This window comes from Epargyreus clarus, unplaced genomic scaffold (genome assembly GCF_041222505.1).
Source record: "Epargyreus clarus isolate Ecla_fem2 unplaced genomic scaffold, WU_Ecla_fem_2.2 ptg000018l, whole genome shotgun sequence".
NCBI classification, from domain to species: Eukaryota; Metazoa; Arthropoda; class Insecta; order Lepidoptera; family Hesperiidae; genus Epargyreus; species Epargyreus clarus.
The window spans coordinates 4,742,878-4,770,104 of NW_027332226.1; the positions used below are offsets into that span (position 1 = coordinate 4,742,878).

The 27,227-nt window shown below is 34.2% G+C and overlaps 1 protein-coding gene across 4 annotated transcripts in view; it reads right to left on the minus strand.

Moving 5' to 3' along the window:
* Positions 1–27,227, minus strand: part of LOC140749463 (uncharacterized) — a 115,579-nt gene that overhangs the window by 23,672 nt on the left and 64,680 nt on the right. For all 4 annotated transcript variants that reach the window (XM_073082504.1, XM_073082503.1, XM_073082502.1 and 1 more), the window contains exon 3: positions 25,307–25,471. In XM_073082504.1, the coding sequence (XP_072938605.1) occupies positions 25,307–25,471 (165 nt within the window). The remainder of the gene's footprint in view (positions 1–25,306; positions 25,472–27,227) is intronic.

The window sequence follows — 27,227 nt, forward strand, 5'->3', positions numbered from 1 at the left end:
TATTACTTATGATAAATACTCTGTTGATGTATTCTGATACGAAAGCTTCGCAAGTTTATCGCAGTTTTAAAGCAGAAATAGGTGTACTCGTATCCAAGAGAATACTACAAGGTAATTACCATTACTTGCTATCATTATGTTATCATACATATCAGTATCAAGAAAGAACTTAAGTCACGAAAATGGAACATACATACATGGGTACAGCCAATACCAACTTAAGAAGCCACGTTTGAATAGTCTATAATATAAAAATATACATCCAAGTTCAATAGTCTCTTTAAAACATATTTAAAAGCTACGTCACATCTTTTGTCCATACAATCCTCATGCTAATGTAAGTTTCCTATTTGTATAAGAGCCAGCTTAGTGGACCCTCTAGAGATCAGGTGTGTTTTCGTTCCATATAAAGCAAACGACAGGTAAGTAGGGGTTGTTTGGCCATTATTAACATTGTTTGTGGAGTCCTTTTTAGACGTAAGTATACTGAAACGTGAACTTAAACCGTAATAGTTGGTAAGCGTAACACTAGTGGTTGGATACGATGAAAGCTACATAAACATAAAGGTCAATGTGTATTAAAACATAAACTTATATTACAAAAAATATTTGATCAATATGTGTTAGACCATCATGTAGCGAAATACGGATTCGTAGGGATGATCTAAACTTTTCTCATTCTAAGTTAAGACCTTTATCTGACCTGCGTGACAAGATTTGTACTGCCCATTGGGACAATGAAGGGGTTGACGATGCTGAGATGTCCAGTTTGACTTACTTTATTCAATGGTGAGGCTTTTTAACTTGACGAATGAATGCATTGATATTTTATATACATTAAGATTATATTAATCCCCAGGCGCTGAATTCACAAGAATTTCAAAATAACTGACTAAGCTTCTGAATTTCCTATTCCATTTCCTTACAATTAATATCAAGATTCAATATTACGAATGGATGGTAGCTAAATGTCGATTTACGGTCAATTTAAGTCCCTTTTTGGATTGTAACGGACGGTAGAGGGCGTTGGACATGAATTATACATTACCCAAGGGAGTCACAGAAACAATTTTGGCAATGATCTCATTCAATTCACCCAGTTTCCATTCCACGCAAGAAACTTGTTGTAATTTCGAATATTTTATTTTTGTATTCTTTATTAGTAAAATATAAATGTCCGTTTGTAATTTTAATGCAAATCTTTAAGTTCATTTGGCTATTTTTATTTAAAAATTGTTTTGTCTGTATGCTTGTACCTACCTACGAATATCTATAGGAAATATTTTTTATTAAATTGAAGTCGTAAACGAGCTTGCAGACCATCTAATATTCACATCACTTCACTCAAAAAAAACTACCATAATTGTAAAATCGTGCACAATGATGAGCATCTCAATCTGAATAATGTATAGAAATATTCACTTATTTAACTTAACGGAATCCAGTGTACAGCGAACTACGTCTTTAGAACGGCTCGAGCTTTATCCACTGAAGTCCCCGCTCCAGTTTGAAAGGACAACAGCTGAATGCACTAGTTGCCGATAGTTCCGATATTGCCAAAGTTAGTCGGTCACGAAATCGTTCCGACAGCTTATGTTTAACAAGATTTATTGCGTCACTTATGTCACTGTTCATTTCTAGGCGATATCCTTGGAGGTAGGATTCACGACGGCCCATATTATGACAGTTTGTTTTGGTGTGAAATATATAAGAAAAACATATTGAACGAATAACACGTATTCCAATATAAGATTTCAAATATTTGTCTAATATCGCACTGAATTATAAAATAAATATAAGTTCCGCCTACACTATCTAAACACCTATAACCAATAAGTAAAATAAAAAACAGGCGGTTGGAAATCTTTACAACGCGTCGATCCGGAAACATACGGAAGAAACGGATATTACAATTGGGTACTTAGTTATAACAATAAAATATGAAATATGTTGGATATGATAGCTTATAAGTAAACATAAATTATGCAGTATTTCGTTTATTTTTTAATACGTTCTAAGTATTTTAATTTTTCAAAAGAAATTTTCGATTTTTTATCTGTGGATTTTAAATCCCAAAACGGCGACAGTGCTGCCTCAAATGTCATGTGACGTCACTACATCGAAACCAAACAAGACAAATAATAATTAAATCGTTTGCTGTTAGAGTTGGTTGAATTTATGTTGTGAACCGAAATGAAGCCATACTATATTAAAGCTGATAGCGTGAACCTGCCTAAAGAAGATCCATATATGCAGTGCAATAAATCAAAATGGATACAAAAACTTCCGTGAGATAACCTATGGAAATATCAAATAAACAACGTTAGTAAAATATTCTTTATATTTACATTTAATCATATCGGACAATTAAAACATTTCTTAACTGACTTCAGACAGAAGAAAGGTTGTCTTCAAGTGATTATTAAGATTTTTTTTAAATATACTTATATTCTTATGTGAACTGTTTTAAGGTTATTAATTGGTTATATTTATATTTACAGATCTTCCCGACAATCGTATAGTGACGACGTTATAGAGTATGTGCAGTTTAAGAGGAAGGCAAGTTTGTGTTTCATGAAAAGTAAAAGTTGTCCTGAACACAAGGTACATCAATGAAAATGAAAATGTGATGACTGTCCTGCCTAGAAGAAGTGAGGAGCCAAAAGTTTCGAAAGTGGGCACCAGTCTGAAATACATAAAGTAAAGTACACGGGAAATAGTACTTCTTTACTTGCGTAACCTACCCAACAAGATGAAGGAAGAAAAGTGACCATACAGTTCCTATTATTGCATTGCAATTTAATTCTGAAAATGACAGTGATAAAAATATATATCCATTTGTTACGGAAAATAATTTTAGTAATGAAGAAAAGCAGACACGCAAGCAGCACAAAAATTTAGCTTAGGTGATCTGTAGTAATTATTGTAACTGTAACATATGATAAATATATACAAAAGTTCTACTGTGTGTACTCACTAATAGAACCATATAAACCAAATAAACATTTCTTTGTTTATTTGGTTTATACGGTTAATAAAATACTAATATTAGCCAATCATGTATTTTTAATTATACAGTCATGTAACTTAATCAGTGCAAATGCACCATTAATAATAACACAGTCATGAAATATTTTAATTGTGTCCTATTAATTACAGAATGGGCCCTTAAAATAGAATTCTCATAGACGTCTTATAATTCTATTCTTATCATAGACATCTATATAATATATTAAATATATGAATACTTCCACTTGCTGTTTTGTTTTGATTACGTCCCGTTCCAATGATTTGGAATTGACGAATCACTCGAGAGTTACTAAATTTATTCCTTTTTTTTTCAATAATACTTCTCTTACATAGATAGTATAAAATGTCATTGCTTGCAAACAGAGGATTTAAACATATAAGAATCTGCAAGTTCTTTAACGTTTATGAGATTTGGGTTTAGGAACTTGTATTAGCAAATTTGTTAGGATATTTAGCGATCGTACTTGAACACATCGTCACTGCACACGCCTTGTAATTTGACATTCTTGCAATTGTACTAATAAAAGTTAAATAATTCCCAAGATTGCCCCTGAAGTATGTGTAGCGTCGAAGTTTATTTCTATATTTTCAATGTGTTGACGTCACGCTACGAAATGACACTTGACCGCCTGTTTTGGCGTAACGTTCCGTTTACCGTAATAAAAATATGTTTTTTATTAATAAATAGCCCTTTTTTCGAAAAAATGATCAATGAAAGGCATATATAATACGTATATGAATTCATTAAAACAGTTTCCCAAAAAGTGTCAAGTAGCCAATTTATTCCCTAAGATCTTAAATATTGATCTATGAACAGATAAGAATATACTACTAGAAGCAAAGCTACAGAATATACCATAAGGCAGCGCCGCTCGCGTGTACATGTTTCTTTTTTTTATAATACAGGAGTAGTAGACGAGCATGCAGTCCATAATAGTAAGTGGCTGGACCATGGACATCTGTAATCAACCCCAGATAGGATTAGATATTCCTACCTGAGGTCGGCCACAGATGCGCCGCTACCCCTGAGGACCCCCTGAGGACTAGCTGGAACGCCTCGGAAAAATATGTCTCCCCTTACCAAACCCTTCAAAACAAAACTACCACCTTTACACGTATAAACGTACGTCGGTAAATAAACTCGAAATTCTGAATATTTCATATAATTTTCAATTCAATTACATTACCAACAAAACTGAAGCTAGTAAAACGGGCCTTTTGAAATCTTCGCCATGAAATTTCATATATGTTAATGTTGACCTGATTGCCAGTTTTCATTTCATATCGCTTTGTTTGTATTTCGTTAGTGGGTCTGCCAGAATTCACCTGCACTCATGTTTATTTGAGCACCAACAATGTTCCGCCCTTTTATATATGGTTTCTAAATTTGTTTGTAATTAACGTATTAAAAGTGTTTTGTAATTCAGTATATAATATAATATATTTTTTAAAAAGCCGTAAGGGCTTAAAAGGACAATTTACCGCTTATGCTTGATATATATATTTCCAATCCCAGGTCACAACCACTTGTACATTTTAGAAGGTATTAATGATCACTTGCATTGCAATAACCGATGGATTGAGAAAACCTAAGGGTCCTGTAAAAATGTTTTTAATTTTGTACGAAGCCCAACATTTGGACAGAGAAAGGTAAATAATGGTTTTGAATATAATTGGTCCATAGGTCCATAACCAGTCCCAAAAACCATACCTATTCTTACTGCTATTGCCAGATCAGAATATGCTTTCGTGCTTCTTATGACTGATTTAAAAAGTCCACGTACCTAATATGTTTCCACTAAGAGTACCTACTTTTCTTTAAACTGGAACAAAGCAGTGGTAAAATTCTTGGTACAGCAGAAAAATATATTCGTGGATCCACGTAGAATTCTATCACAGTTAAATCCCCTTTTTATGATGCAATAACAGCATTTGCTCTGTAAAATTTCGTGTTCCCATTTCGTTTTAATTGTAATCTACATACGATTCTGTTGCGTTGTTTTAAGCATTATTGTTTCATAATTAGATCTACAACGAGTGTCGTATTGTTTCAAAATTATTTTCATTTGTATCCGGCATGTGGTTGGAGTTGAAAGGCATACACTGGGGAAAATTAAGAACAAATAATGCACCGCAGCTGTAGTATTTTCTAGAGGCGTATTAAATTTTTGGAGTACGGAGTTTCGCTGTGACTGCGATCAACAGAGCACATTGGAAGTATCGGCAATAAAGAAACTAAAAGCGCGTATCGTTACAGCCTGCTGAACATATAAAAATGGATTGATTCCGCGATTCTAAACTAATTAAATCATAGAGGAGAAGGGAGTAAAAAATGTTTGTAAAATATGATTTATTAAAAACATTAAAGTTAAATACATATTTTTCCGTTGCCTTACCGGTAATTTCTATGTGAATCGTTGCTCAACTACTATTATTTTGTATGTTCTTTATTGATGTATCTATTTAATGAGGACTAGATAAAGATCTATGACTCCTAAGAATAATGGAATGCTTCGTAATCGGATATTTCAAGTTGATCTCTGACAGGGATCGAACTAAGCCGACACGCACCCGTCCAAGTCAACCGTAGCAGACTAATCAATACCTTCCCCGGAATTTGTATTGTTACAGTTTTTACGAGTACATTGGCTTGTAGCAAGGGCAGCTTTGCGCAATGTTTTGGGTTTAACAATGGTAATGATTCCTAAACTTTATATTTTCCACAAAGTACTGAATGAATATTGTATTGTAATTTCTGAACAAAAATATCGCTTCCAAATTGTAAAATATGAATGAATGAACTGCAATATCATGGCCCTAAATTAATTCGTCAATTGATTATTTAACTGCACTTATATTTTTTGCATAAAATATCAATCTTCACATGCTTAAATAGAAGTTAGCTTTCATTAATTGAATAAGACGATTATAAAATCGAATTATGCGTTACTTTAATTAAAAAAATGTTCTTTTTTGTTTTAAAGGGTCCGGAAGATTGAAAATTAATCCAGCTAGAGGCTTAAGGAGTTCAATCGTGATCGCGTAATCAAATCTTTAGTCGCGAATTAACTCCTATATTATATTTTTACCCAGCTGTTCACATAAATGTTATTACATACTCAATTCAATAGAAAATAAGAAATATTCAGTACAAAAAACATACGACCATGAACTTTTAGCGTTACACGCAGTATCGTAACGCGTAGGTATTGATCGGAATAGTATTCTATTTTTAGCTGTCGTGCCTGTCTTTAATTGTGAACACTCTATTTTTATTGCATCATAACATTTGCTTCTTGCTACTTACAAATCGTTCTATCGACCGTTTAATAGATCAATCAAATAACCTATTATATTTAATAGGACAACCTTTTAAAAATGTCGCAGCATGACGGCGTTGTCTTGAGATTTTTTTTATGTAATGTCTCTGGCGTGCAGGTTTCCTCGTGATGTTTTCCTTCCTTTAAAAGCAAATGATAATTAATTGCTAATACGCAAATAATTTGAAAAATCGGAAGTCTACGATTCGAACTTTAGACTCCTGACTGAGAGTTTCTAACCACTAGGCTATCACTGCTATGTAGAAGTATATTAAAATGTAATGAGAAGAAATAGTTAACGGTTCTATTTTTACCCACGGTTAATTGTGTGTGTGCGCTATTTTTGCTACTAATAGCGATGGGATAGTGGAGCTCTACGATCTATCTAATATTGATGGATGTATTTCGTCGTATAAGTATTTTAAGCTTAGCTGACTAAGCTCCGGAAAGGATGAGAGCTTTCGCCTTAGATATAGGTCGCATTAATAACTTTTGTCTCTAAATCCTTTGTATCCACCCTTGAATATAATGAATATTTAACTACATTTGATCTTCATTATAAGCTTTATTACGATGCCTCATTATAGGATTATTAAGAGATAAAGACACTACTATAGCCCTATAAATCTTTTTGTTAAGAATACATTTAAATATTATAATACTTTAAGTTGACAGTGTATGCGCGTTTATTTTTCTCCTACTAAGGAAAACAATCTAAAGAAAATAAAGTAACTGAAGTAACATTTCTGTTCTGCGTCTAGCTGATTACGGACTTTTCTTCTGTGTCGGTGAAAAACACAGACAAAGTTAGTGTGACTTACCGCTTTATAAAAGAGAAACGCATTAGAATGTATTCCAATCTAACGTTGTATGTATAACCGCAGATACGATATTTTTCAGAATATGTACTAGACATACTGTTAAAACACTCAGATAAATGATACAAAAGGGATCATTAGTAAGTTTAGCACTTCAATGACGCGATAGTAAGGTTTTAAACATGGTCGGGTACTTTCCCACAGTCCCACAGAGTAATTGTTCATTCATCTATTGTGTTATGGATCACCGCGTGGCGTCGTGCGACCTATCCTACGACACGACGTAGCACGCTATAAATAGCACAAAATACATTTCCATTTTAAAATATGTACAAACTATAGTATAGTACTATATATATAGTAGTATATGTAGTAGTATAGTAACTATAGTTTAGTATAGTTGTACCGCCTTCAATTTTTCTGCACATCCCTAAGGTTGACTGGGAGAAAATGCTATTTAGCATTAAGTCCGCCTTTTGCATCTCACTGTTTTTAACATGGTCAATAAAGAGTAAATAAAATAAAGTACCTACGTAATTTGCTCTTTTACATAATTGTGTTAACAAGGTATTCTAATTGTTCTTTTCTTGTGAGGTTCAGTTTATATTCGCATGGGAGTGAAGATGAGGCATAATTACGTGAAGTAGTTAACTGTAATATTAAACAGCAAATAGCAATATAGTTAAACTCACGACTATTTTCCAAATATTATGAAAATGTATCTCTACTTCAAAAATCTAAAAAACACATATAGCTAACATTATTTCGATTATAAACTACTGCCGTACATTACTTTAGACAATGTTAATAAATGAATACCCGGAAAAAATAATCTTCCTTACCGCATTGATAATTCAAAAAATATTTTATTATGATTGATGAACATGTTATATGAGGTTCCCAGTAAAGTCTCGTAGTGCCGCTAGCAGAACGTAAGTTTTAGGAGAGGACAGCTGAAACTAAGTATCTCTTAAAGAATTTCCTAGCAACTTTAAAAATTTAATATTTCCTGTGTTGTAGAATAATGTAGACAAATAAATATACTTCCATTCTTGTCTTTATGAAGACGACGAGTCGCGGAAAGCAGCACGAACTACATTATTCACTGCGTTAAAAGAAAAACTTACAAGAATTTTCTTGCACGGTATGAAAGAACAAGTGGAATTTAAAAATGTTATGTTACGCGAAATATGGGACGCGTGACGGGTTTATCCTACAGCGGCCGTGGAACATCGAGCTTCCCGTGCAAAATGATGGAATTCCGGACTCGAAATTTCACGCTTATTTAAAATTTTCCGACCTATTTCCAACATCACGGAGCGTCTCGATGTTTACCGCATTAACGGTTTAATGCGGAAAGTAAATAACAATCATGATTTTGAACGTTAATGGTATTTAGTTTGACGGGTTCAATTAGTAAATGTTTTCCCAATAATTGATAAATTGTGAACATATATTATTGTGAGAATATCATGCGTTTTTTCTATATTCCTAAACATCACAATTAAATATACACAATGACATCTATAAACCATATCAACTAAAAATAAAATTAAAGTCTCTGAGTTTAATTAAAGTGTAACTAAAATATTCTACGTCATAACTCATAAGTCTTCTTGCTCTATGACAAGACGCAAAAAACAATTTTTAAGCTTACAAAACCAATTTTACAGGAATTTTAGGCAAAACAGGAAGAGATAAAGACTAGTAACATTTTATATAAAGCATATCTATTTAATAAAGCAGGTTATTTGTTATAAGGGATAATAACGGTAGAACTTGGTAGAACGTATTATAGTGTTCTGCGACACATTTGAAGTAAACACCGCGATTCTATTGATCGTGAATTCGTTATACCAACTAGCGTCATTTGAAACGAGATGAGTGTCGTAACAATTCCTCAAATGCCACAGATGATATGGAAGGAAATATATAATGTTGTTATAAATTGGGCTTGCACTCGGCCCCTGTCGAGTTACGAACAAATTTAATCTGAGCCAATATAAGTTTGTATTTTGTTGGATACAAATGTTTCGTTAGGAGTACTTAGAAGATATTTTCGATTTGCATTTTGAGATAACAAGTCATGCAATCTACCAGGACCATAGAGTACGTCAATCAATACCTACTTATATTATAAATCTCATTAAATAAAAAAATATGATCATAAAAATATTGTTGATATTTTTTGTAGGTTTGAAACAGCGGATGCCAAAAAATTTTAATAATGTTTGTTAATAACGCAAGTTTTGGTTTTCTGTATCAAATTGTATATAAAGGTGCATTGTTATAGTCTATACCGTATATCGCTTGTATATCACAAGAGTTGCAATTATATCTTGGGAACTTGCTAGAGTTGCTACAACTATAACAAAAGCTGCTACGTACAGAAGCCGGCTATCGTGTTCAAGACCGTCGTCCGTAGTAAGCATTGCATAATGTAACGCGATACGCGTAGCGAATACGACGCACTACGGTGTAGGGTGTAGCTGAGCAAATATCATAAATGTGCTTACGTACCTACTTTATTGAATCATTATGTTGTATCGTGCATTCAGTGTTGTTGTTATTTAATGCAGAAGGAATGGATGTGCTTTCAAAATGTAAAACCTTTTTGACTTAAGTATATTTTAATGGTGTTTTCTTTCCTAGCTTATCTTAGTAAAGAGGATCAGGAGTTTAGGACAGACTCGATTCAATAATAACTTTGTCAGTTAGGAACAGGCAAATTTACAGAAATAGGTATATGCCAATCGTTATCCTAAAAATAACTAACCATACCAGCATATAAAATTATTAATCTTCTTACCCGACTGCCAAGGAAGGGTTATGTTTTTCGCGCGTATCTTGTATATTTGTCTTTCTTTATTTGATCCGATCTAACAAACGGCTGGATGAATTTCAACAGTTAAAGTGTCATTATATTTGTCTCAATGACCCGAGTGTCCTTAGATAGGTGTTAGTAAAAAAAAATCAAAATGGCGGATTTTTGGCGCGAAATAGTAACACATTTAAAAAAAAAAGTTAAGCGAACCTATCGAGTAGGGTATCAAATGAAAGGAAATTAAACGCAGATTATAAAAACATATTTGTATATATATAAAACAGTAAGGTGACTGACTGACTGACTAACTAAATGACTTTTTCATTTTTCAGAAATCAACGTACAGCCTAAACCAAGGACCTTACAGTTCTGAAATTTTGCACACAGGTTCTCTATATAGCTTGAATAAGTACTAAGAAAGGCCTTTTGGAAATTCTACCCTTAAGAGGGTAAAATAGGGGAAAACCGTTTTTTTGAAATCCTTTAATTTTGAAGCAACTACTATAAAAAATTGTATTTGGCTTTCTGGATAGGAACAAGGACGCACTTATTTATCCCCCTCCGAAAAATCAACCCCGTAGAGGGTAAAATAAGGGTTAAAAGTTCATTTGAACAATCGTCAATTTCGAAGAAACAACACTATGACATGTTGTATCAGGCTTTTTGGATAAAAATAATGAAATACTACCTCTAACGAGGTAAAATATTGACCGAAACTTTGATTTACTGAAGTTATATATTTTATAGGCCGTAAATGGTGAATTTTTTCGCAAAATAGTAACACGTTTTAAAAAAAGTTAACCAAACCTATCGAGTAGGGTGTCAAAATAAAGGAAATTAAGAGGAGATTACATATACATTATATAATATATCTTATATATAAAAATCTCGTGTTAGTTACCGTACTCCTCCGAAACGGCTTCACCGATTTTCACCAAATTTTATATACATATTCAGTAGGTCTGAGAATCGGCCACTATCTTTTTTTTTTACACCTAAGTGATAAGGGTTGTTTATCCTTAACATTTTTTTTATTTATATGGCAACACAACGTTTGCCGGGTCAGCTAGTACATATATACTCGTATATACACATCGAGATGACTGTCTGACTAAATGAGAGAGTTGCTGTGCCAGAGATCAACGCAAAGGGAAACCGCTGAACTTAAGCGTGCTGGAATTTTACACATAGGTTCTTTATATAGCGTAAATGAACACTACGAGGATAAAATAGGATAATATTGTTTGAACATCTTTTGTTTTTGAAGCAGACACCTACTATGAAACTTTGTATTTGGCTTTCTGGATAAAAATAATGAAATGCCTATTTCACTGCTTTTGGAAATTCTACTTCAGCCTTTTTGGTGCAGTCGGGTTTTTGATTTTTTAAATTAATTAAAACATTTGGATCAAATGAAATATTTTTATGAGTTTTAAGTATGCATTGTAAAATGAATAATTGCCTGACAGTTAACACATTTGCATCTTTATATAATTTTTCAGAGCTATAAATTCTTTTTTTATTTTATACCTTGCTTAGGAGTTACAATTGAAATATTCTCCTCTACGAAACAAAAAATTAATCGTAAAAGTTACTCTAATAATAATCGCAATTTGAAATATGTATATTTCAAATGTGTTGTTTGTTTATAGTTTTCCAAGTTCTCTCGTTATATTTCGTGCTAAATACGTTTAAATGAAAATTATAATAGTGAATACACTTTCCAACAGCTACAATTTTTTATAAACTAGCTCAGCTTTGCAGCAGAGTATTAAACTACATATACGTTATTTCGCATGCTTTGAAGATCTTTTCAAAGCGAAAAATCTAGATTCTATTATAATAAAGAGCTTTCATATATTTTATCCTACAATACTTTACTGCCATACTATACTGTAATCCTATTAAAGATAAGTTTGCAAAAAGTACATATAGCTAAATATTTTTATGCGACACCGTCAAGAGTTTCGAGGCGTCTGTACACGATCGTAGTAGTTGCTTTTTGTAAATAAATAATTGATTTTAAATAAGTAATAAACAAACTCTTTCTACTCTTATAGCCTAACTCACACTTGAGATTAAATTGTTGCGAAGCTAAATATACACACAAACATGAACACAGATTTAAAACGTATAGGAATAAAAATCTGAAATAGTTCGTAATGGTAGTGTAACTTCATACTTGAAGATGACGCTGGAAATTTGGGGTAGAAATGCTTTTTTTATTATAAAATAAATGTATGATCCACTAAATAATATTATTATCATACATCCTACGTTGAAATATATAGCGCAACTACAAAGTCTAACTTACCCTCTTACTTAGCTTTACAACTCGAATAGCTTGGTACGCTCTAGTGCTTCAACTTTATACTATACTAAACTTCAAGTGCTCTATATTAGCACATTGTTTCAGTTCCTAACATTTAAACTTATATTTAATAAAAGTTCTACAAAGTACTTTAATTATTTTAACATTGGCTTTGATACATTGGCGAGGATATAGAAATCTTTCCATTTACATTTATTTCTCATTCAGAAATAACATTAATTTAAACTACAAAGCTTTGCTAGTGTCACTATTCATTTCTAAAATCTTAGTCGACTATTATCGCAATACTTATAAGCGGTTAATAATATGGCCATTTGACCCGACTACCTTTCGTTCAAGGTAAGCACTTACTATGATACGATCAATACGGTAGAATTATAATGAAACGCACGAAAGTAAGGTAAGTAAGATTGAAGGTGGTAGGACCCCTTTGTGGTTCGACTCCGGCGGCACCACCTCCACACCTATTTCTGCCTTATAACAGCAGTGTTAAGCTTTGGTGTGTTCTGGTTTTTGAAGGGTGTGGTAAGGGAGACATACTTTTTCGAGGCGTTCCAGCTTAGCCCTCAGGGGTAGCGGCGCATCGGTAGCCGACCTCAGATAGGAATATATAAATCCTATCTGGGGTTGATTACAGATATCCATGGGCGGCAGTACCCACTTACCATCAGGTGGACTGCATGCTCGTCTGCTACTCGTCTATTATAAAAAAAAGTAAAATGTAGGTATTTATAAAGCAATTTGTCAAAGATTTGTAAAATAAATAAAATTCGATTATCCACAACTTAACAAAAACGTACTTTCATAATGATTAACTCTTATGCAAGCTCATTATAATTAGGCTTCTTTTTAAGTAGGGCCTAACTAAGAATTGATAATGGAATGGTATAATGGAAACTAGAGTATGTCATTGTTGTCTTTTTAAGTCTTGAGTGCAAAGTAAAATATTCATTAAGAATTGTTTTAGCGCCTTTGTATGAGACTCATCATTGTTCCCCATTAATGAGGATGAGAAAAAATATTTAATTAGTGGGATGCTTAGGGTACCTTCTTATTACAGAAATGATGAAAACATCGAAAATGTAGTATGCTTGGGAATTTTGATTAGAAAAGAATGAAAAACTGAGTTAAATTTTAACATTTTTATTCGTAATTTTGTTCGGATGAACCTCTTGGCGGAGCGGTTACCATACAGGCCTGAAATGGTAACAGTTTCCCGTGTGTGTGTTCATGGTACTCACGACACTGATAATCCTAGTGGCAGACTCTGCTTTTAAAAGTGTAATCAAAAAAGAAGCTGACACTTTGAAACAAACTTTGTAAATAAAGAATTCATGCATCGTTCCGCTATTCAGAACACTAAAATAATGGCTGGTGAAAACAAATAACTTTGAAAAACAAACAAAGGGAACGGCCGAGCTGGCGTTAACGTAGTGTCGATCAAATTCCCCGCGACGGAGGATCTGCGGCGAACAGCCACGTGGCGGCTTGCCAGCGCGTGAATTAATGATTATACACAACTCTAGGAGTTTTAAACAGGAGGTAGAGGTGAATTAACGGTTTTACATTCATCTTCCACTTTCTGTTCTAGTGCTGTGAACGATTTTCCCACAACATTGAAAGCCTGGAGCACATTATAACGCTCCAATGTGGATTAGTGCATGATGATTCGGATTCGTGGATATATTAGCGTTATAGCTTTTATAGCACCCATTAAGTTTCAGGAAAGATTAAATGACTGTTATATAATGATGGCTATTGGGACCGATGATTAAATGTTCCGAAACACTGAAAAGTATTAATTGAAATTTAAATTTTGGCAAATCACACGTAAAATCCCATCAACACTAGACCCAGCTTTAGAGGTATTGGTAGAATAAATTGGTTCCATATAGCATAATAAACAAGTTTTCAAATGAATTACTTATCAGTTCAGTGAATTATAAAGTCAAACAGTGACAATGAGCGAGCGGTGGGTGCAAATAAATCGTTAACGGAGTGTCGATCAAATAACCGATGCGCGGCGATATTTCTCCCGATGCACGACAGGAAATTATTGATTTATATTATATATGCCAGTTATATATTGGCGATCTCACATTCATGTGAGTAATAACTAATAATCTTATTTATCTATCAGTACTTTAAAGTACTGGTGGACAGTACCCTTAGTTGAGTTTTTACAAAAATGACTCTTTTTGTATTTGTATACGTATTTTCCATACATTTCCAATCCGCAAGTTTTGATAGTCCGCTAGGGGCGCTGATTGGAAATGTATGATCAAATTCGTAAACAAATACAAAAACAGTTATTTTTGTAAAAACGTAGAAACTTATACTAAGGGTACAGTTAATCTAACATAGAAAGGACGGTTTCGCGGAAATCCCTAAGCTTGGCTGTGTGTTACTAACCGCAATGGATGTATAAGTACATTCGTAGGAAAACGATGCAGCTCATTCCGTGGACTCAATCTTAGTCCCCATTTCAAATTTCTGGAAGAGTCAGGGAAATTCCGCTATTGCTATTCTTGGCCTATTGGTCACACACAAGGTTGATTATGAGTCCTCAGAACAATCGGTAAAATATAAGATATTATAATCCGTTCCAAGGTTGTACAACATATACAAATGTCAATCCTTAAAATTAACCATTAAATGTGATTGAGTTGCAACTTGCAAAATTGTCATTATATGTTGTCATTATATTCATTCGATTTTATTCCAATGTAGCTACTCGTACCATAACAGGCTAGTTTCGTCTACGAGATGTGACACCCCCTTGTTACCGTATGCCTTGTAATGTAACTAGACGTAAAGTATAAGTTTGATACAGGTATAGGTGTGATTATGAGTTAAAATTATTCTGTCTTCAAAGCTTATTTTGTTAAGGGAATTATCGGAGGCATTACAGATAAAAAGGAATTTAAAAGGAATATTTATGTGACATGAAAAACTCTTTAGAGTGTAATTCAATTTATTATATAGACAGCGTTGTAAAATGAACAGTTTCCCTACGAGTCCTGAATACACGAAGATGTTACTATTTATTTGATACGACAATGCAATCCGCGTGAGCGATAGCCGCAATACATCACTGAACAACAATATACTTTTCAGAAAAACACTCGTAAAACAGTAAGTCGTGATTCATGGAGGCAAAAAGACAAAAAGGGTGTTCCATTTGGTAAGCAATTTACATAATGACGAGATCGGATGCGTTGTACATTAAATACTATGCGATCCTTTTGTAAATTGTGTGAAATTTATACCCAGAATGTGAGCGGAAATGTAGGATGTGAGAGATTCTGATGAGGGTCGCCCGTTCGTGTCACAGGAAGTAATGAAGCTACTTTGTTCAAGATTTAGGTATTTAATTGCTAAAGCTCGGCTTCTCTTTGGCTCGACTCTTTGACAAAAGACACGTCGGATACGCATTAGATTAGCTTCGTATGTTGTGAGAGACTTGCTTCTAACATGTAGCTTTTAACGAGATTAAATCGTGTTGTACGTACATTGCTTTACAATTGTTTTTAACAAATAAACTAAAGTATTTTAAATTATAGAATAGTGGTCATATGCTGCATTCATTAACAAAAATCAATACATTTTCAATGGTAAGGTAGCTAGTTCACGTTTTGAACGATTGTGTGCTACCTTTTTAGTATACATAGGTATAAGAACTTTATGCAAAGACTATTAGAACAGGAAGTGTGAAAAAGTTCTGTATTCTAGTTAGAAAACTGTGGCGAAAGGACATTTCCACGAGGCGTTACAGCTCACTTTTCAACTACTAGCAACGCGTACAAGTTCAAGTAGGACGAGAGTAACTTACCATCAGTACCGTTACCATGAGTTTTTACGTTTTGACAAATATGACTGTTTTGGTATTTGTTTACGTATTTGCCCATACAAATCCAATCAGCGCCCCTAGCGGATTGTATCAGAACTATAGTGTCAGTAACGTAACATTAAATGTCTTAATTGACAAAATGGCGCTTTATGTTTTGTTCTCTTTTTTGCGAACATGTGAGGCAGACAGAAAGACTAGACACTTACTTACTGTTACGTTTACTCAGTCTACTGAAGCAAACGGAACAGAATATTGGATTGAGTAAACGTAACGTAAAATTGTGGGCTGTTTTGAAAAGTTATGGTAAGGGTACAGAGAGACTGTATGCTCATTTGCTACTTCAATTAAAAAGTGCATTTGTATAAAAGTTCTAAACGTTATCGAGCACTCGTAAGCATTTTCCCGGTAAAAGTAAACAGCTAAGTGAGGGGGAATTTTCAAAAGGCTGAGCATAATAGAAGAGGTTTGCTTATTGCTCGCTCTTTGCATAAATTATTCAGTTACATGTTCCGAAGTGCCTCATACTTCGCTCCGAGTAAATAACGCCGTAATTGTACACCCGTGTCACTTCTTATCTCGCCTTTCCCGTCTGTTTTGCTTATGGATACTTATTATCTTACTGTCTAGTCAGTTTACAAATATTTATATTTTGATACCTATTTATGTAGATGTTTTTGCTTGTTATCTTCACTGTAATTAAGCGGACTGAGAGAAGTTTAAAGTCACAGTCAATTTCCTTCATTCTCATCAATCTTTTTAATACACTGCTAGGCACAGACTATCAAAGTCAGACGGATCTAGGCCACTCGGCAGGTTGTTAGACTTCACGCCCTTAAGACGTTTTTGTGAAATCACTCAATTCACGTAATAGCATGTGATAATTAATTTCTAATACACACATTACTTCCAAAAACCACAAGTGCCTCAGATTCGAACCCTATCACCACTTCTAATTTCGTAACTTTAGTAGTAGTGCCAATACCAGACTAAAAGTTTCGAGTGTAAACTACTAAAGCAAACTCCAAATGCAACACATTTGTTCGTTGCATAATATTAAATCTACATAAGTTTGGATAACTAAGTGGATTATAACGGGATTTTCGCAATACGCTGTTGGAAACTTTTAAAGGCTAACTTTTCAGTAGCCACGTCCGGACTGAGACAATGTGAGCAAATAAGCAACTAATTTATGTTTTAAACACGTTTAAAGCGCTTTAATTCGAAAATAAACTAATTGGCATTTCTACAGAGATCAAAAGATAAAGTTTATGTTTATTTTCAGTATAGGTAGATTTTAAAGGCTTGGCTGAAAACCTTTCTTATCTTCTCTTGCTGGACACTAGTTTCTGCCCATAACTGGGAAAGACTTAAAGCATAGACTACAACGCGTTTTTTGGCTATTTAAAATACATTACATATTATAAGGTGTCGGTACTTAATAGTAATTTGTATAGATACTAATAATTTTGTTTCCTTATCCTAATGGGATTTAATCAACGCATCAAAATATCTTCCAATCAAATCTTCCGATTAATATAATTATCAAAGAAGTATTATAGTTAAAAATAACATAAAAGTAGCTTTGGTTAATAATGGTATAATAATTCGATTTAAGGGCACTTCCTTTTATATGAAAAATACCACCAATAAGCGGCTGCTTTAATTAAATTTCCGTTTCTTAACTAAAGTTAAATGCTCGTTTTCAAAACGCAAAGGAGCTAAACGACCAGGGTGTCGCGGGGTTGACAGACTTCGTTAAAACCAGAAGTTTAATTAAGAAAGCATTTAGCAAGTTAAATTTTAAATTGGAAAAGGGCAACTCGGCTAGTTTTACACAAAATACTCCACAACTTTCGAGCCTTGTTTCAAGTATCGCGCGTTCATGTGGAGTGTAAAAAATGTATATTCAACAAGTTTGTGCTACGCGTGTTACAATACATTGTTGTGTTAAAATGGACAAATATTTACGTAACATTTGAATACTCATAGATAGCTCTACTAATATTTAATTTGAGAGCGTTTTGTTGTTACAGCGGAAAGTAATATAGGCTACTATATTCCTATCCTGAAATTGAATTGTTTCCTGTTGTATTTTGTACAATAAACCCTGCATGAATTTTATTTAAAATATGTTTGCAATAAGTATGTCATGTGAATTATTTGCAAATACCATTTTTTCGCCCGGAGGTCAGGAAGTGCCAGGAGTAGTGTAGGTACAAATATTTATATTGTATTTAAAGGTGGTAGAACCCTTTGTGGTTCGACTCCGGCGGCACCACCGCCACACCTATTTCTGCCTAATAACAGCAGTGTTAAGTGTTGCTGTGTTCCGTTTTGAAGGGTGTGGTAAGGGAGACATACTTATCCGAGGCGTTCCAGCTTAGCCCTCAGGGGTAGCGGCGCATCTGTGGCCGACCTCAGGTAGGAATATCTAATCCTATCTGGGGTTGATTACAGATGTCCATGGGCGGCAGTAGCCACTTACCATCAGGTGGACTGCATGCTCGTCTGCTACTCCTATATTATAAAAAAAAAATGTGTTGTTGATGTCTTAAACCTAAACATCCAGAAAAAATGTCTAAATTCATCTTTACTTCGGTTATGGATGGTTAGTATCTATCTTGTATTTCAGAGATGTTTTCCTACTGAGTCATCGTTAATATGCATTTTTACTCAAGAGGCATAAGTCTATGTAGAGACAAGACTGGAAATTAATTTCACCTCATAATTAGATTAAATGTGTGATACGCACCTACATATGTCTTGTCCGCTTGAGTTGCCGCACGAGCATAAGCCGAGATTACTTCCAAGAAACGATCACATTGCTACAAACCGTACAGATTTCTATTTTAATTCAAGACTACGTAAACACCGATTCCATAACAATACGATAGCTCTGATGGCGGTGTGATAGGTTCGAATTGGAAGCGACCAAACAATTCAATTACTCGACACTGGAGACCGAGAATGCTAGCGTGTATTCCTGCTTTTCTATTTGCGAAGGTACTGCAAATGATGTGGGTCGAATGTCGAGACAGTCAGGGGAGCTTTAGGCTGTGCATACAAATTGAACGCGTAAATGAGATAAAACCCTGTTTTACTCGCACGACACGACGGAACGCGGGACCACACCACAATAAAAACGGTAATGGAAATTCCTGATACGACAAAGTGGCTTAAGCGGCGTGCAAGGCAATCTCTGATATGCGTTTCGCACGATACGGAAGGTAATGAAACATTATCATGCTCCGAGAATAATTGAATTATTTTCCGCTACGTATTGTCATAATATTGTTTTATACAGGGATTTCTAGTAAACTTGTGAGACTTATGATACATAGCAATATTATGTAAATTGTGTATAAAATTTACTTATAGTCTAGTTGATAGTATTTTGTCTTTTCAATTAAGAGTTCTAGGTTCATGTATTTGACATGTATGTTTAATTTTTCGAAGGTTTAAGTATGTTAAAAATAAATAATATGTTTTAAAACTAAAATAAAACATGATAATGGGACCCTTACGTATGTGAAAACAATCAACCCACTTTGGTTTTATGGCTCTACTTGCTGAGAAAGAACACGTGCCCAGCAATCAATTATATTAATCAATGTAAGCTTGTATATAAGCCTACTCTTTTTTATAATACTGAAGTAGCAGACGAGCATGCATGTGATGGTAAGTGGCTGCCGCCATTGTCATCAACCTCAGATAAAATGAGATTTCTACCTGAGGTTGGCCAAAGATGCGTCGCTACCCCTGAGGTCTAAGCTTGAACACCTCAGATAAGTATGCCTCCCTTCAAAGCAGAACACAGCAGCAATTCCCATTGCTGTTATTAGGCAGAAATACGGGTTTCGGTATTGCCACCGGAGTGGAACAACAGAGGGTTCTATCACGTTCTTAACTTGTCACAAGATACAAAATACAAATTACTTTAGCATTTACACAATACACATACCTACTTTGATTAAAAATTGTAAAATCGTATCGATCATAATATGCTAAATGGATGGACATTAATACCGAAAGCGTTGGCATTGAAAGAACAAAATTAATTAACAGCCCCCGTAATGGATTCGTCCCGTTTTGAACCAATATTCAGTAAATACATACAACGTTTGCTCATTCCGGTGTTATTCAATTTAAAGGTTAATACAACCCCGATGTTTGTTTCCATTTAGGCCATCGAAATATTGATTTTAGCGTCATACACGCTCCAATTTGCATGTTTAGTTAAGTGTTATTATGTTCAAACCTGATGTTACAATTTGGTAATGTATGTAGTTAATTAAAAAGTACATGTATAGTGAAGTGAAATAATTACAAATTTTTTCTCTATTTGTGGTTTGAAAATACCAGCCATTTGAAACACGTAAGTTCTTTTAAAATTTGTCGGTTTATTTCTTAATTTTATAGTACACCTACGGGATAATACTGGTACCGTTTGAAGTTATTTCGTGGAATTTCTTATGGAATCAAAGTAGAAACTGAGCATGCAATTCACCTGATAGTATGTGGTAATTTGGCACTATACATCTGACATAAATCTTAGGAGTATTATAAGAAAAGATTCAAACACTAATAAAGATTTACATGTAAAAAATAGCTAGTTTACAGAAAGCGAAAAAGGCAACTTTTACTTCGAAAATGTCCGCGCAAAATTGTAAAACAGTCCCGGGAAAGGGAAGCTCGTTTAAATACTCGTGAATTCGTAATTTGTAATGGCTCGCGAATGCAAACTACGGAAAAATGTTTGTAGACAAAATCCAGTTTAGATGGCACCTACACAAATACAGAGTAGCCCGATTTTTAGAATTCATGCGGTGTACAGCCTGGCACAACCGTCAATGTTTTATTACGAGATCTCGCTTGACGACAGGAAAATAAAAGCTGGCAATCAGTTTGCTTGTAGCCACGTAACTCTCCGCAACGGAGTTTGAAATAAAAGAACATCACACATTCTGGTTGTGCTTTGTAACGAACTATAACTTTGTATTATTAGCTGTGTTTGTGATTCCGGTAACATGAAAGCTTTGCTGGACAAACGGTGTTGGTTAATACGTTTAATCTACACGATATGCTCTGTAAGTGACGTTTAAAACTAAAATTATAACGAAATACATGAAAGATTATCTTCAAAAGTTGAAAAGAAAAGCAGTTTTTCTTTTGTTCAATAAACCCTAATTCATGTATTCTCAGTTTTTGAACTATAATTAGCGGCCAATCTGCAGAATGAACCACACCGTAATATAGAATAGGTACTGAGTATACTGACTACTGTAGGCACTAATATAGTTATCAGATAGTATCAAATTTTACGCGCCGGAATTCTAGTTAGGTACTATAGCTACAAATACTAAGTAACTACGACACCAACTATTCTATGAGCAAAGATATTAAATACGTAGGGCTGTATAGCGGCTACGTTTAGTACGTAGTATAATAATAGAGATTATTGAATTTATTTATCGAAGAGTTTATCTTTTGGTCTTTTATATAAACTGAAACAATAATTACATTGCTAATACAAATACTCGAATAGTTACTATTTCACACACAAATATACAGAAGTTGTGATCGCTTTATCCAAGCTTAGCGAATAGGAAGTCTAAATTTACTCGTGGCACCGTACAATATACACCCAGTAGTGGAACAGAATGCTAGGTGTGAATTGATTAAATACTGTAGCTTCAGGTCACTTTGTATGTGTTGAAACTTCACTAGCACAAATACGGCAACAGCAATACGTATGTCAAAGACAAACAGGCTCGATTCAGGCGGCTGACGTCACGAGTAGACCGGCTATATACTAAAACTATCCATTATATAGGTATAGGTGATTTGCGGTACTGTCGTATTGCGGATAGACGATCCTATTTGTAAATAAAATTGTCTAGTTTCGAATGACACGAATTTTCCTTCAGCGCACAAGCTTATACAAGGAAAGTTTTTAGAGACTACAGTAAAAAAACAATATACTCTAAAAGTATAAAAGAAGGTTTTGGAGCGCAATCATCTCGCGTATGATTTCTTTTTTAATAAACAATTAAATATTAAACTTCATTAAGTATATGCAATAATACATAAGTATATGAAAACGGATCGACTGACATACTCTACTCTTGTTTAAGTTTGTTAAATGTTACTCATCAAATAACGTATTTTATATACTTAAGTCTTAAGTAGCCGCTCATCCTCAACCGCTAAGCTTAGGATATTATTAATCCAGAAAGACTCCGGAATATGCTCTCATAAAGAACAAATTGCAATCTTGCTTGGTGTTCTTGCAATATTTCTTTAATATCTAGATCAGGAACATTCATTATAATTTAATTAAAAAATCCGCTGAAACAATGTTCGTGCTCTATCTTTGTTCAAAATTACCACATTTTGTAATCTAATTTTGTTTTAAAAACGCCGCTTTATCTGTTAACTTATTAGGTTTACTTAAATTGGATAAGCGTGATAATAATAGCAAAATTTTATGTATCTGAAATTGTATCGCACGCAGATTATCTAGTTCGTTATTCATGAGATTTAAAACCTATGGAAATTTTACTATTAAAAAAAGTAAGTTAAAAAAGTACGTAAGCAAGTAAGGTAAGTAGTCTAAACTAAGTAAGTAGTAAGTACGTTTTTAGTAGTAGTTTTGTTATCGATGTTTCGCTCAATTTGTCCCCCCGTCCAATTTAGTCCATATTACCTCATGTGCCAGTATTTGGCTTGTTAATATATATCTGTATACTAGTACTGTAGTTGCCAAAACATTTTACTATGTAAATTCTTAATTGCGGTCCAGCTAGTGGTTAGTCCTCACTATATATATTGCAAATAGAATTGAAGTTAAGACTAAGTTAGTATGCCTCTTAGATGTATTTTCCTTCCTTTCCCCGTGAAACCAGAAGAAAAAGTGTTTAACATTATTTTTTAATAAAATAGGTGAATAAAACGAGCTTGCAATACAACTGACGGCAATTGGTCACTGCCTCCCATGGACATCTGTAACCAACTCCATATATTATAAGGTTCTAGCTGAAGATAATTAGAAATTCGTTGCTACTCTTGAGGACTAAAATGGTCGTCTCTTATGTAAGTTGGCTTGTATACACAGAATTCCACTGAAATGCAGGACTGCTTTATGCTAGAAAGATGTACCGCACTTAATAATAATACTTCGAAAGGCGAACTTTCAAAACTCTATTGTTATAAAACGAACATGTATTATCGGTGGTGGTGGTGGGTGAAAACCTACCAAAAACATCCCACAAAATGTATCACCAAAAAAATAGACGATACTTTGTCGGAAACCGCATTTACCGTAAATAGTATAAAATGCAAATAGGATGGCGACGTTAATGAAATTTAAGGACCGGAGGCAGGACCGCAGAGTAATCCACTCGGGACGCAGTTCAACTGCACTCCGCGTTACTATTCGTTACACTCTAACAGATTCAACTCCGTGCGTCCTAGTGATTACTTTATGATTAAAAATAATTTCATGGTAAAATCTAGGAATATTTTTCTAAAGTTTTTGTGGTAGGACAAAATCATATTTACATAATACCTACTTGTACCTATAGGTGTTTATTTATGTTTTAGTAAGTTACTTGTGTTCAAAAAGAAACGACTAATAAGGATTTTTTAACCATGTTTTTATCATAATGATTTCATGATTAAATGTACTAACACGTGTAGAAGTAGGGCGGTAGGAGTAGAAGGGGTATGTCCCTGTAGTTTCGGGACCAGAATAGGGCTACGGTATCCCTTGCCTGTCGTCAGAGGCGACTAAAAGGGGGCTTCCGGGGTTACGGGTGGCAAGAGTGGGAGCTCGAACCGCCCAGTCAGCGGCCCCGGGAAGGACGGCGGTATGTGTGGTTGCATACCGTCGTACGCACCAGACGGTGTGGTGAGCGCCAACCTCACCTGGGCGGAGCCCGACGGGGCAACGCGATAAGAGGGCTCCGGTTGCGTTCCTTTGGAGATCCCGGAGCCCTCTAGACAGCGCATCGGCAAAGCCGAGGACGGCCACCGGGTGAGTTTTTGTATGGTAAGAATCCCACATAACCCTGCGTCGCTCCCACGACACCGGGTACCTTTTGAAGGTTTCCCCCTCGTAAAGAAAAAAAAGGGGTAGAAGGGGTCCCATTTAAAGTCAAACAGATGCATAACTCTTGATGACTAAAATCTTAATAACTAAAATAGCCGCATATGAAAGTCAGTCAGAGACACGAAAGTTCTGTTTACGCTAGAAGTGTGACGTTGGTACCTCCACGGTACTCCATACCTGCCATACCTGCCCTATCTTTACTTAAACGAAAAACGGAAACATTTCGTATCTAACTCTACGTTACCGTTATTTTCTTTTTACACAAATACTCATATCTCTTGCTATACATTTCAACTTCACTCGGTCTCTACTTTGAAACAAACCGATCCATGCAACTTTGTAGTGCTCCTCCAACTTTAAGGGGATGAAAACTTTTGTGGTACAGTTAGCTTCAGTACTACTTTTTGTAAAAAAATACTCGTATCTCTGTAGAAATGTATGAAATACCTGAAATATACGTGGCGTGGAAGAATTTGATAGCAGTGTACCGCGGTATAGCGGTTTTTCCTTTGACTTACTCGTAGTTGAAATGCAACTACATTAATTCGTTTACATTCAGTGCCGGCAAAGCTGTGTGGTTTTGTGATTTTATTTACGTTGATAAAGTGACCTGTTTCATGTAAAATTGATATTTATTTAACTAACGATGCGATTGTTTTCAAACATTGAGTACTTTATATACTATTCATGCGAATTGTATGTTATTATTACCTACATTGTTTAAGAATATGTAAACTGGTCTCTGTCTTTTGATTATATCATTAACAATCGTTACGCACGATTAGTTAACATTGAAAAAATTCGGCAAGTCTTTATTTTCTGAAAATGAAATGGCTTACGAGAATTACCGAGGTATGCGGCCAATTAACGTCTGTAATCTACGTCGAATAAGATGGATATTGAAGTCCTACCAGAAATTGGCAACAGATAGGAACACCTGACAATCTGACACCTATCAAGAGCGTTTATGTCAGAAATCGAACAAGCAAGGTTCTCTATTATTATTTAAAGTGAGTACTTACCATCGGTGATGAAAGGGTAGATAGTTCGCAGTTCGGCCTCATACTCCTCAAGGGAAATGGCGGGTGCGATGGGCGGTACGTAGTCTTCTTCCGGCGACCGCTCCGACCCGTAACCCTGGTCGAAACCAGGGTCTTGGAGCTTCCACACCGGTTCCGCATCTGATCCTGAGGGACAAAGCAGTGTTATGTAGTAAGGTATAGTCTGCGTAAAACTGCTAGTCCGCTCTGAATATAGAAATGAACGCGTCGCCATAATAAATTGTATGACTACACCTGCTTGCAACAACTTCGGAGCTGACTAGCAGTTTAGCGCAGACTATACGTAGTATTACAATGTTTTTTACACTTATATGTTCACAATATGATTCTTTTTAAATCAAATCAAAATCAAATCAAATTTATTTTGTAAAATGCTTCATATACATTTTGTCATCACTGACGTACAAAATTATTAATAAAATTACAGGATCAATTATTGTTATTTAAATATAAAATTATACACACAAATATCATAATTAATAAATTAGAATACATTATAATTACAATGTCAAGACTTTTAGCCATTTAAACAAAAATAAAATTTCAATTTAATAAAACTTAATATTACATAATCTATGATTACATACTGAATAATTTAATCATTTTATGTCAAGAAATTCTTGCACATTGTAAAAACATTTGTCAATTAGCCACAATCTTAGTTTATGTTTGACTTTTGTTAGTGGCAAGTCTTTTATGTCCGTAGGAACAGCATTGAATATTCTTCCACACATAGCGACACAATTTCGGTGATGCTTAATGGAGGTGCTTTAAAAAAAAACAGTTGCACTTAACCTATATCCAAAATAAATATTAATACGTCGGAATTCCTACCATAACATCTGCATTCAAGATTATTTAAAGTTATAAACAAGAATGCACAGTGCACACGTTTGAATTACACGTTTGAATAAAAAGATAATAATAATCATTTAAAAATCGTTCATTGCAAATTTTAAATAAGGAACATTGTTTTCCTTGCCAGTGGAACAGAATTATTTCGTTTTTTAAAAGCCAGTATTGTGTAAGAATTTTATTGCGTGTAAAATGTTTGTATCTTATTATGTTTTGGTTCGTAATATAAAATTATGTATTATTTTTATTTTAGATAACTGTGGTTTGTTTTATCTATGCACAACTTATATTGTGGTAGGTATGAGTACGTGTATCCGGAATTTCAGATCAGAGAAGATGATACCTATATTATGTAAGTTATTTAACTATTTTGTATTAAATGTTTAGTTATATATGTTATCTATACCAGTATATACGAATAATACTTCCGCTAAAATATCTGCACATAAAAGTTTACATACACTGCGACGGCGCGCGCCTGTCAAACACAGAATTAAAAATTCGTAAGTATCATTTCTTGCGAATGATTTGCCTGAGAATACCTAAATAAAAATAAATAATAAACCTTTTTGCGATCGTAGATAGATAAAATGATTCATTTATTTATTTGTTTTTTATGAATACATTGCAGATTATAACTTACTTCTACCTTCTACCCTATTTTAGTCTCACATAGGTATCTATAGGCTGAATGAATATTGATGCGCAAGACGCATTAAAAATAATTTATATTTAATCTGTAATATTTGACCTCGGAATTTAAATACATACATTTGAATACAAAATAAATGCTATGTACATTCCTAAGTACGTTGTAAGATTATGGGTATAAATTGGCTTTACTTGTTATTATGTTTACCGTAATGATGACGATAAATTTATGTTTTTTTAAAGAAATTTAACATATATTTAGCAACTGCAATAACTATCAATAACAATCCTTATAATGATCTAATAAAAAATGTCTACATCGTTATTTTACAATACATAATAAAATAAATGTTACGTCTACAAGGAATACGAACCA